This window comes from Danio rerio, chromosome 7, assembly GCF_049306965.1.
Source record: "Danio rerio strain Tuebingen ecotype United States chromosome 7, GRCz12tu, whole genome shotgun sequence".
Classification (NCBI taxonomy): Eukaryota; Metazoa; Chordata; class Actinopteri; order Cypriniformes; family Danionidae; genus Danio; species Danio rerio.
In genome coordinates, this window is record NC_133182.1 from 29,546,588 (window position 1) to 29,558,380 (window position 11,793).

The window sequence follows — 11,793 nt, forward strand, 5'->3', positions numbered from 1 at the left end:
TCATGGATAAATTTGACCAACCTGGTGGCCAATCTTCATTGATTGCACATTCCACCAGTAAGAGCAGAGTTTGAAGGTTTATTTAGCAGAGTAATAGCAATAGTTTTGCCTGTGTAGTAATAGTAATAGTTTTGCTTAAAACATGCAATGCACACAACATTATGTGACATATTTGTTCAAAAGAGAACAAAATTTTTGGTGTGCATCTTGCTGGTGCATCTGTGACCAAGACAGCAAGTCTTTGTGATATATCAAGAGTCACAGTATCTAGGCTAATGTCACCATACCACCAAGGACAAACCACATCCAACAGGAGTAACTGTGGATGCAAAAAGAAGCTGTTTGAAAGATATGACCAGGTGCTAACCCGTATTGTATCCAAAAAAAAACTTAAAACCACAGCTACCCAACTCACTGCAGAATTAAATGTGCACCTCAACTGTCCTGTTTCCAACAAAACTGTTAGTCGGAAGTTTCACAGGGTCAATATTCATGGCCAGACTGCTATATCCAAACCTTTGGCCAAACATCAAGTTCAATGGTGCCAGGCAGCAAAAATCTTGGGCTGTGAACAATGTGAATCAACATGTATTGTGGGTAGCATGTGGGTAGATCAGTGATAGTTTAGGCTGCACTATCATGGCATTCCCTGGGCCCAATACTTGTACTTATGTATTAGGTGTTTACATTTGAAAATGGAAGTACTTGTACTTAATACTTACCTAAAGTGGTAGGACCCAAAAAAAGACGGGAGTTTGGCCTATATAAGCAGCGGCCAAACCCCAAGACCAGTTGCTTGTTAACCAAGTCTGTGAGAGCATTACAGTGGTACCTCGAGCAAAACCCCTCCGTATGTATATTGTGGATACTTATTTTAGTTTGTATGTATATATATATATATATATATATATATATATATATATATATATATATATATATATATATATGTATATATATATATATATATATTCATCTTTATTTTTCTGTTTTGTTATTACTTTGTTACTTTGGATTTTTGGTATTTGGACACTTTTGTGTATATATATTCTTCACTGTGGACTGTTTCAACTGCCAGCACTGTAAATAAAACAATGTGCACTGGAGTGCTATCGAGTACGCCATCATTTTTTTGTGTGGTCCCCGAACCCAGTTTTTCCCACCAGAGCGAGCTGAGGCCTGCTCTGTCACATGGGCGCATCAATGCCAAAGACTACTGAAGCATTGTGGAGGTTCATGTGGACACACCTAATGGTTTAAACATTGTATTCTGAAGCCAGTGCCGTGTATCAGGGTGATAATGCACCAATACACATAGCAAGACTGGTGACAGTTGAACATGAAAGTGAAGTTGAAAATCTTCCATGGCCTGCACAGTCAGCAGATCCAAATATTATTGAGCCACATTGGAGTGTTTTGGAGGAGCGAGTCAAGAAACATTTTTCTTCACCAGCATTACATAGTGACCTGGCCACTATTCTGCAAGCAGAGTGGCTCAAAATCCCTATGGCAACTGTGCAGGACTTGTATCTGTTATTCCCAAGACGATTTGAAGCTGTATTGGCTGCAAAAGGAGTTCCTACACCTGTTTTTAAAACACTTTGGATATGTCTAAAATTAAGGAATACTCTGTATTTACACTTAATCAGAAGCAGAACACATAATGCAAGGAAGATCTGACCTCTTAAACTAAGCTTAAACAAATTGTAGTGAAAAATTAGCAAAAAAAATTATAATTATAATATCCAGAAACTGCTATCAGTCATGGTATGAGTGAAATGAGAGATCTTTTGACCAAGATATCATTGTACAATAATAATAATAAACACAGAAAAGAAAGCATACTCAACACATTCTTAAGGTGTTGAATTTTGGCTAAAAATCACAGACAACAAAGGTACATTGTTCATTGCCAATAGTGTAGAAATTATAGTTATATAATTATAATTATAATTATAGTGACATCTAGTGGTAGAAGAGAGTCATTGGTTTACTCAATGGATACATATCAGTTCAAACCACATGTATTAACAATTGTTTTTATTAATATCAACATATTATATGTTTTACTATAATATCAATTATAATTCTAAATTTTGCATTCCATTATTGGAATTTAAATCATACTGGTACAAGATGAAACAAAGCATGAACATAGTAATACTGCATTTTTTGTGTTGAGTTGTTTGGGAAGGTCTTCACTGCTAGACACATACAGCAGATGATTATTGATTACGTTTAATCATCTCCTCCTACGAGATTCAGCAGAGCTCTCTGATAGTCACCCTTGGTGTGCTCCTGAACACAAAAACACAGAGAGAATGAAGTGCAGAAAGAAAAGAAAAGATGAGAAAGACAGATAACTGGACACTTACTGAAATTGTTTGGTGCAGAGATCTTCCAAAATTCCTCTTGAACTCTATGCGGACCTTCATAAGATCCACTTCACAGCGGGAGACGATGATGCGGGTTATTATCTTGTCTTTCACACTTTTACCCTGCAAACATTAAAAATGAAAGCTCCGTTTTAGACACACTTTTCCACCGAAGAAACTGACCAGCACTACTCAGTTTCAGCCAGTTTCACCTTTTTACGTTAAACTCACCTTCATGGCGTCATTGAGTCTGCTGGCAAAATACAGATGTTTATTTTCCAAGCATTCAACTGCAGAAAGACAGAAATAAGAACAAAGCAAGGTAACATTTCTTTGTTTTCCATACAGAAGTCTTTCCTCTGTTTCCTACCCACAAAAAATAAGCATACTTCAAGTTCCATTTATTAAGTAGCGTATAAGTAAAATCCAAGAAACATCTTTGTTTTTAAGTATACTAATATCAGTGTACTTGCATTTACAGTTTTTCTCAGTCGCTTTGGTGCATTTCTCACAACACTATTTACATTTGCACAACAGTTAATGCATTTCTCAAAACAATTAATCATTTGTGCACATCCTGGTAGCGGTTTCTTATTCCTTCCAACACATTGTAGATGCTTTTGGACATGCATCAATTGCTTTCATACAACTCTCTTCTATTTATAACATTATCATTTGCTTATGTCATGTCAGTCAAAATTAACTAAACTTGTAAATGCCGAATAGTCATCCCATATAAAACTAACAGTTCTCATTTCATTACTTGAGTCATTACATACAAAAATGTTGAACTAGTTATCAAAATCTGTCTAGCAAATTTTATAAAAACATTTAAATCTTTATTTTCCGGAAAATGTCTTAAAAATTTAACAATTTCATAAATGATTTACAGACCTGTGTATGTTGTAGGTTGAGTTCCAATATGTTCTGCAATATTGTATACAGTTGTGCACAGCTCTACCCAAAAAAAGTTTCTGTTTGTTGTAAATAAGGGTGTATTTATTCTTTTGCACAATGCTGTGAATAAATTAGAATTGCAGCAAGAATGTGCAGTAAAAATGTGAAACATACATATTCAGTGTCTTGTACTCAGACACCTCACTAAATGCAGTAATGTCTAACTTTACTGTAGTTTTCAAATGGCTGTGAAATAGTATATAGTGCTGTCTTGATCATTTTTAGGAAGTGTCACCAAAATCTGACTTTTTTGCATTGAAAAAAATGTACAGAGTAAACTTTCATAATGAAAACAAGACAAAGCCATTTGACTAACTTGTTCATAAACAATGGTGTCAGGACTTTTCATCTTGATGATACTGTCACTTTGATTGACATGAATACTTGCTTTTGAGGAATGAGCTATCCATTTTGAGCATGTGACGCGCTTTTGCAGGTTATCAGCTAGGTTTTGCAGTTTGCACTAATTGTTTTGAGAAATGAATTAACTGTTGTGCAAAAATGCACTAGTGTTTTGAGAAATGCACTAAAGCAACTGAGAAAAACTGTAATCACATGGGATACATTTGTATAGTTTATAAAAGTATGTTTAAAGTGAACCAGTAGTGTCGGCGCCAATAGCCTAGTGGTTAGTATGTAGACACATAGCACCGAGGTGCTCGCAATGACCCAAGTTCGATTCCCGTCTCGAGGTCCTTTGCTGATCCTTCCACTATTTCTGCTCCCCACACTTTCCTGCCATTATATCTCTACTGTCCTATCAATAAAGGTGAAAACCCCTAAAAAATAATAATAAAAAAAAGTGAACCAGTAATATACTTTGAGTACTATTACTATACTGGTAGTTGAGTACACTGATTGTTTACTAGTTAATTTTTAAGTTGTAAAAGTACATTTTGGAGTATATTTTCAGTAAATTACTGTTGATGCAAATGATGCACTTATACTGTTATTAAGCCTTAATGTATTTGTATATACAGCCCTTAAATACTTACTACTTACAACATTTTATTTTTACAGTGGCAAAAATATATTGAACAAAACAGTGAGCACACCTATACACCAAATATACTTTCCTATCAGTATAGTTTGTATAACTGATAAATGCATAAACATTACACTTAAAGGGCAATTATGATGAAAATCAACTTTTGCAAGCTTTTTGGACAGAACCGTGTGTATGTATAGTTTGTCCACTGTTACACTCGAGTAATATAAACCCAAAGTCCCAAGTCTCAGTTTTAAATTTTCCTGACGTTAAAATAGGACCCAAATCCCAGTGATCCCCCTTTGCCGACTTGATTGACAGGTGCCATGTTTCTATAATAACATGTATACACATGTCCAAAGTATATATATTTTTTGCAAATAAACTGGGATTAAAAATATTTGTTACAACTCTCTGTGATTTTTATAAGTTTAAAACGTTTTTAAAAGAGAGTATGTTGGTAATAAAGACAGTAAAATCGCCTTGTACTTCGAATATCAGTAAACGCGAACATATGTATGTGTGTGATCAAGCTTAATAAGACACGAAGATGGATTTCCATGGAGGGAGTAAGAGTGTGAAAGAGTAATTGAGCCAGCAGGTGAAACCATCATCAAATCTTTCACCTCTGCACCTCTACATCCCAGAGTTCTGACAGCTGATGTGAAGAACAGACAGCCCATAGATACAGTACCTAGTGTGAGGAAGGATTTCTCCAGATCTCCTTTCACCTCCATTCGAATGCTCTCCTTGATGTCGTATGGACTGTACCTCTTGTACCTTTCAAACACTGACACAAAGAGGCTGTGATTAGAAGATGATCATGACAGTTGACTTTAAAAAACATCTCTGTTCATGTATCACCTTTCTGCAAGTGTGAAACACTCCTCTCGGAGAAGATGGAGATCCAGGTGACTACATCTGTTCCTTTTCGCCTCACTCCGGTTTCATAAAGAGTCTAAATTAGAACACAAATGACAGAGGAATTCACAAAGTATAGTTTTTGTATTCAAGAATTTTAAACATGGATTATATCAATGCACAACAATTTATTAATATTGTAAACATGCAGAAATGTTCAACACCTGTGACAGTAAATGGATTGGTTTTCTTAAGATTAAAGTGATACTCACTCTTGCATCATTATCAATCTTCTCATAGTCCACAACGCTACTCTGCTCCTCTCTCTTGCCCTTTGGACATAAATACATGTGAGCACTGAAATATAGAATCTGCAACTCACAAATTGAGTTGGAGTTTGACGAAACAATTGAAATTGAGAAAAACTACACTGGAATAAATGATTTCTGCAAAATTGTTGCAAAAATTTATATGGGTTGAATTTATACAAACAAATTGAATTTAGTGATGTTCAACTTCATTTATTTGTTTAGATTTAGCCCAAATAAATTGTTAACAACCACTAACCTTTAAAAAAATGGTAAATCAAAGAAGCAGTCAATTATAATGTTGAATATAAAGGGATAGTTCTGCCAAAAAAACTAAATGTTGGTTCCAAAAATAAAAAAGTGGTCCCAAATCTTTATGTTTCCAAACCTTTTTTTCTCTTGATTAAAAAAGATATACACTAAACAATGTTGGAAAATGGCCTTCCATAGTAGGAACAAATACTAAATGAAGTCAATGACTATAATATGGATGTCAATGATCTTCTTTCATGAGATTATCAGATTTATTCAAGTTTAAAACCAATTGAGTGTGAGGAAATAATGACAGAAATGGTGCTGCATGTAAGTTTTTGACTCTTCTAAAGCAAAAAAATACTATAATAGATATTTAAAAAACATGCCAAGTAAACACTTGTTTATCTGTAAAACAAAAGTCAGTTATTCTGCTTTGAAAATGTGAGTTATGTGCCGGAACGCTGTCTTTGTGTTGGTTCATTAACCAATCCCTTTTTCAGCACCCTGGGTTGCCTTGTTGGAAAATGCAACCTCGGGTAGACAGTAGCAGACTGTGAAATGAGACGCAGATTCAGAGTTCCACATGAGGTTCTTAAGAAGCAGGGACTACAGATTGGCTTTATAGCTAACTCTGGCACAACATGTTGTACATTGTCCCTGTATAAATAAATAAATAAATAAATAAATAAATAAATAAATAAATAAATAAATAAATAAATAAATAAACAAATAAACAATAAACAATCAAATAAATAAATAAATAAATAAATAAATAAATAAATAAATAAATAAATAAAAATATAAATATTATGAACGTAAACATTAGGTGAGCAGGCTACATTGTAACCCTGTGTCCTAACAACACACTAAGTGACGTGATTTGCATAAGCACTTTGGCTGTTTACACTAGTCCAAATACCACAGAAATTTAAATACAGCCATTCAGAAGCATCGAATATGCACTTACAAAAATTGTAAAGTTTATAATCCAATTAACACATATTAAACCTCTTTAACATTATTAGATATAGATGCTGAGTCACTAATATGTGTTGGTTTGGACTAAGTCACAGATCTAAAGTTTATATTTCAAATGTTTTTTTTTTTTATTTTCAAGATCTGAGGTGAACTATCTGCTGCTGCTTTCAGTAGTATTTCATTAAATGTCATGTAACATGGAAGTCAAACTCACATTGTTAGCATTTAACACTAAATAAAGCGCATGAGGTATACCAGAGGTGCTCATGTCATCAAGTTTTCTGTTGTTCAGCTGCAAAAAATAGAAGCTGTTTCTAAAATTTAAATTCCAGGTACTGGGCAAAAACTTCTTTTAATATGAAAATAGTCCTTCTATTGCGAGCCTTTGCTTTTATTGAGAACACAAATGAAATCAGCCTTAAATCAGTGTTTAGGCTCGATAGTCAGGCACGCTCCTGTTGGTCCTCAATCTGGCAACCTGCACTTACATGTGTTTTGATCCAGCAATGCAATACCTAATTAAACCACTGGGTGTCAAACTCATATACTGCATCTTTAAATATTTGGGTGAATTATCACTATAATTAGGATTACAATAAAAAAAACTGTTATATGGCATTTATTGTTTAAATTTGTTTGATCTACCTGTGCAAGGGCCAGGAGCAGCTTCGCGAAATCTCCAGATGTGTCTCCAGAAATATCTTTCTCCAAGTCCTTCTTAAACACTGGGAAAAACAAGTAGATAAATGAATACCAGTGTCTGCATGTTTTTATGTTTTCTAAAGCCTAGTGTCACTCACTTTCTTTGTAAACCTTCTTGATCTCCGCCAGCTCCTCTTTATTGCGAGAACACACCATCTCAATCAGACTCTCTTCATCGGTACCCAGACCCTGTAAAACACCATGTAGTTAATCAATATAACTGTATGTCACTGACAGTGCCAACTTGTATAGCCATCTAATTCTAACAGATGTCAGACAGATAACTCTTTCACACCATTAAAGCAACAATTGTGTAACAATTTAATGAGCTTCACAATAATATATACAATTGCACTTATTCAAAAGTTTGAGGTCAGAACGATTTTTAAATAACATTAATACATTGATTCAGGGGCATTGCCAGATATTTTGGGCCCTATGCACAAAAAACTGTTAGTGAGTCCCCCTAGTCTGGCTGGGGGGGCTTACTATCGCAGGGCCCCTAAAATGCCAAGGCCTTTGTACTCTGTCCTCTTTTCCCCCTACCAGCTACGCCCCTACCAGCTAATCAAAAATCAATTGCATATGTCAAAAGTGACAGAAAAGACATCTAAAATATTTTAAAGGGTATCTTCTTATGTCCTTTTACTGTAAGATATGTCTCAGCTGTCTCCAGATTATTTATAAAGTTGCATCCTAAATAAACTCACAAATTAATAATTTTATTATGTGATGCTGTAAATTTCCCCTTTTATCCAAAACGATTTACAAGTGAGGATAAAAGAAGAATTTAAATCATCAGAGAGTAGCTGTATATAAATGTTACGATTTGTGTAAGCTATTAAATATATAATATGTCTTTTTAGTGTTGATAAGAAAGTGTCTGGTGCACACAGAGATGAGAATGTGTCCTACAGGTGGTTGATCAAGTCCACTCACCAAGATTATTTTTAAAGTGGATAACAAAACAAATAGTACACATATTTTTACTTGTAAAAAACACATTTTATTGAATAAATTTGGGCTGTCAGTGAAAATCTAGTTGATGTCCAAAACAATAGTCTAAAATAGGCTAGTCATTAAATAGGCAGTTTGACAAACACACAGTTTGCTCAAAAATGCTAAGCAACACAATTGTTTTCATTTGTGAAAATAAATAAGAAGAAATATTCCAATCCAGAATCATTTAGAATTACTCCTGAAGTTTTACATGACATCCATAGTAAAATTTAAATATCTATTCAAGTTATATAGGATTGTAAATTGTTTATTTGATGATCATTTGTACTGTAATTCTGACAAATTAAAGGAAACCTTTCGGACCCCATACTTTTCAACAGCAGCACAAATCCGAATGAATGATCAGAATAGAAAAATCAAGAAAATGAGATAAATGCAGACGTACCTTCATTGATGCTTTTAGTTCAAAAGCATCATACTGTGGTGTGCTCTTCATCAAACCCAGAATCAGATGCTCCAGTGATCCCGAGAGCGCCCCCTTCAGGGCGCTAACTAAATCCTACATCCCAAAGAGAAGCAGGTTATTTACGCATATACATTTACATAATAATATAACATTAATTAACATACTTTCAAATACAGAACTTTTTATTTAACTTATCAATTTTAACAAATAGTACACATTTTTGTACCTTCTTTGCTCGCTTTTCATACTCAAATGCAATATCGCTTCTTTGTAAGTAACTGCGTCTTGTCAGAATGTCAATGATTGTCTGCTCGTCAACACCTGAATGAAGAAATGCAGCCAAAAAAAAAAAAAAAGAGAAAGATGATAATGATTGACAAGGAAAGACAGAGAACATCAAGATAAGGGTGTGAAGGACTAATAGCACCTTTTTATTTCCTAGTATAAAATCATTAAACAGTCATCAATAGTTAATTTGATGCCAACACTACTGGCACACATTTGAGTGCACAATTCCACTCACACACCCCCTCACTTGTATGCACAACTTTATTCAGCGGCATATTAAACTAGAACTAATATGATACATGCATTTTAATAACATACGTGCATACGTGCAAGACGTATGCATTTTCATAATATACGTGCAGTTTTTATTTACAATCCTATTTAACAAAGAGTCTTAAAGGGATAGTTCACCAAAAATAAAAATAAAACTAACACTATTTACTCTCCCTCAATTGATTCCAAACCTTTATGAGTTTCTTTCTTCTGTTGAACACAAAATAATATATTTGATATATATTTAAAAAAACCCATCTAAAAACCTGTAACAATTGACATCCATAATAGGAAAAAACATTTATGGAAGTCAATGGTTACAGGTTTTCAGCTTTCTTCAAAATTACTATTTTGTGTTCAACAATTGAAAGAAAGGTTTGGAACAAGCAAATGGTGAGTAAATGATGGCAGAATTAAAATTTTTGGGTGAACTATCACTTTAAAGGACCGCACATCCTGTTCAATGAAGCCAAACAGAAGAACAATGGGAATTTTGTTTGCCAAGCAAATATTAAAAACAATAATTCAGATGGTTCAGTTTAACTATACTGAACATGTGTTCCACTCAACATATTATAGTGCAGGTTTCTCTGCAAATGAGATGATTTTGGCACCTTTGGTTTTGATGGCGGTCTCTATTTTGGCTGCATCCACCTCTGGGTTAAAATCATAAGCTGCCACCACTGTAGGGCACTTAGGTTCTCTCTCCTGAGGGAGAAAACATAAAATAGATATAGAAATATATAATTCTTGGATTAGAACAAAAATATATTTTGGACTCATATGTACTTTGTTGCATTTGTGTTGATACTACATTTTATCAAACATGCAAATAAACTTATGGACGGACGGACGGACGGACGGACGGACGGACGGACGGACAGACGGACAGACAGACAGACAGACAGACAGACAGACAGACAGACAGACAGACAGACAGACAGACAGACAGACAGACAGATAGATAGATAGATAGATAGATATGTAATTTATTGAGTGAAATTGTTTCTTATTTAAAATGGCATTTGAATACTTACCCCTCCATAACTCAGTGTGAGCTTCGACAGATACTCAGACACTAAAGCCATTTTTCTGCAGAGGACAGAGAACACTTATAATCAACCAAGGTGAAGGATGAGTAGATGAAACAGGAGATACAATCAGACCTTAAGCCACTGTAAAATAAAACCTCACCCTTAGTTTCAAAGGTCTAACTGATGGTTGTCATAGACACTGTGATTAATAGGACTGAGAAGATAAAGGCCCAATTCAGTGTCATCACAGGCTGTTATGCAAGTCAATAAGCATTTTTATGGCCCATAAGGGAGTCACTAAGATATGACCGACTAGCAACCTTTTTTGTTGTACTATTGTCCCTTAGCAACAGGACAGTGGTTAAAGGGATAGTTCACCCAAAACCCATCATTTACTTACCCTTCACTAGTCACACACCTGAGTTTCTTTATTCTGGTTGACACAGAAGATATTTTGGAAACCAGTAATCAATGACATCCATAATAATTCTTATTTCCTACTATGGATGTCTGTGATTACCAGTTTTTAAACATTTTTCAAAATATCTTCATTTGTGTTTAACAGAAAAAAGAAATTCGTAAAGGTTCGGAACTGCTTGAAGGTGAGTAAATTGTGAGTAAATTGTCATTTTTGGGTGAACTATACCTTTAAAAAGACATTATTTGTCTCTCTGAAATTTATATTATGAGCTGAAATGTGAAAGGTTTGCTGGACTTTTGTTCAGTCACACCCAGCAAACACACACTCAATACATACACCAGTAAACCCATCCACACATGCACACATAGAGCAAGACCACTACTGTTTCTGCAGATTATGCTGAACTAAAATGAGAAGCCGTGCAATCAGCAATAACAAAATGAATAATATTCTTAAAACTGCAGCAGGGAGTTGATTCAGTTGATATTTTCAGGCTAATCAGTAAAGAATCATAACAGAGTACCAGCGTCTTACCTTAGTTGTTGTAGAGTGTAAAGGTGTATCTTTCTTTATGGGATTTCCTTTTTAAATGAACTAAGCCAATGACTCACCGTCTCCTCCTATCGATCAACACCCACACCCACTCAAGATCCAGACCCGAAAGTCACTTATTTGTTAATCATTTCCTGAACTACACATTCCATATAACATTTATTGTAATTTCATTGGCAAAATATCAAAGTTACTACTGTTAAGGTTAGTATTGTCAAACTAAACTACCACACATACACAATCGGTCAAAAGTTTGGGGTCAGTACGATTTTTAAATGTTTTAAAACGAGCTTCTACTCACCAAGGCTGCATTAGAAAAAAAAAAAGTGTACAAATTGTAAAATTGTGAAATGTTATTGCACTATAAAATTACTATTC

The 11,793-nt window shown here is 34.5% G+C and overlaps 1 protein-coding gene across 1 annotated transcript; it reads right to left on the reverse strand.

Annotated features, from left to right (window-relative positions):
* Positions 1-2,020: 2,020 nt before the first annotated feature.
* Positions 2,021-11,405, reverse strand: anxa2b (annexin A2b). Its single transcript, NM_001105600.1, is given in 13 exon segments — positions 2,021-2,295; positions 2,373-2,495; positions 2,604-2,662; positions 5,012-5,107; positions 5,182-5,275; positions 5,451-5,510; positions 7,365-7,444; positions 7,520-7,610; positions 8,827-8,940; positions 9,074-9,168; positions 10,023-10,116; positions 10,446-10,500; positions 11,398-11,405. Coding segments are annotated over 12 exon segments (1,017 nt in total). The 5' UTR covers positions 10,497-10,500; positions 11,398-11,405; the 3' UTR covers positions 2,021-2,235.
* Between the last annotated feature and the right edge of the window lie 388 nt (positions 11,406-11,793).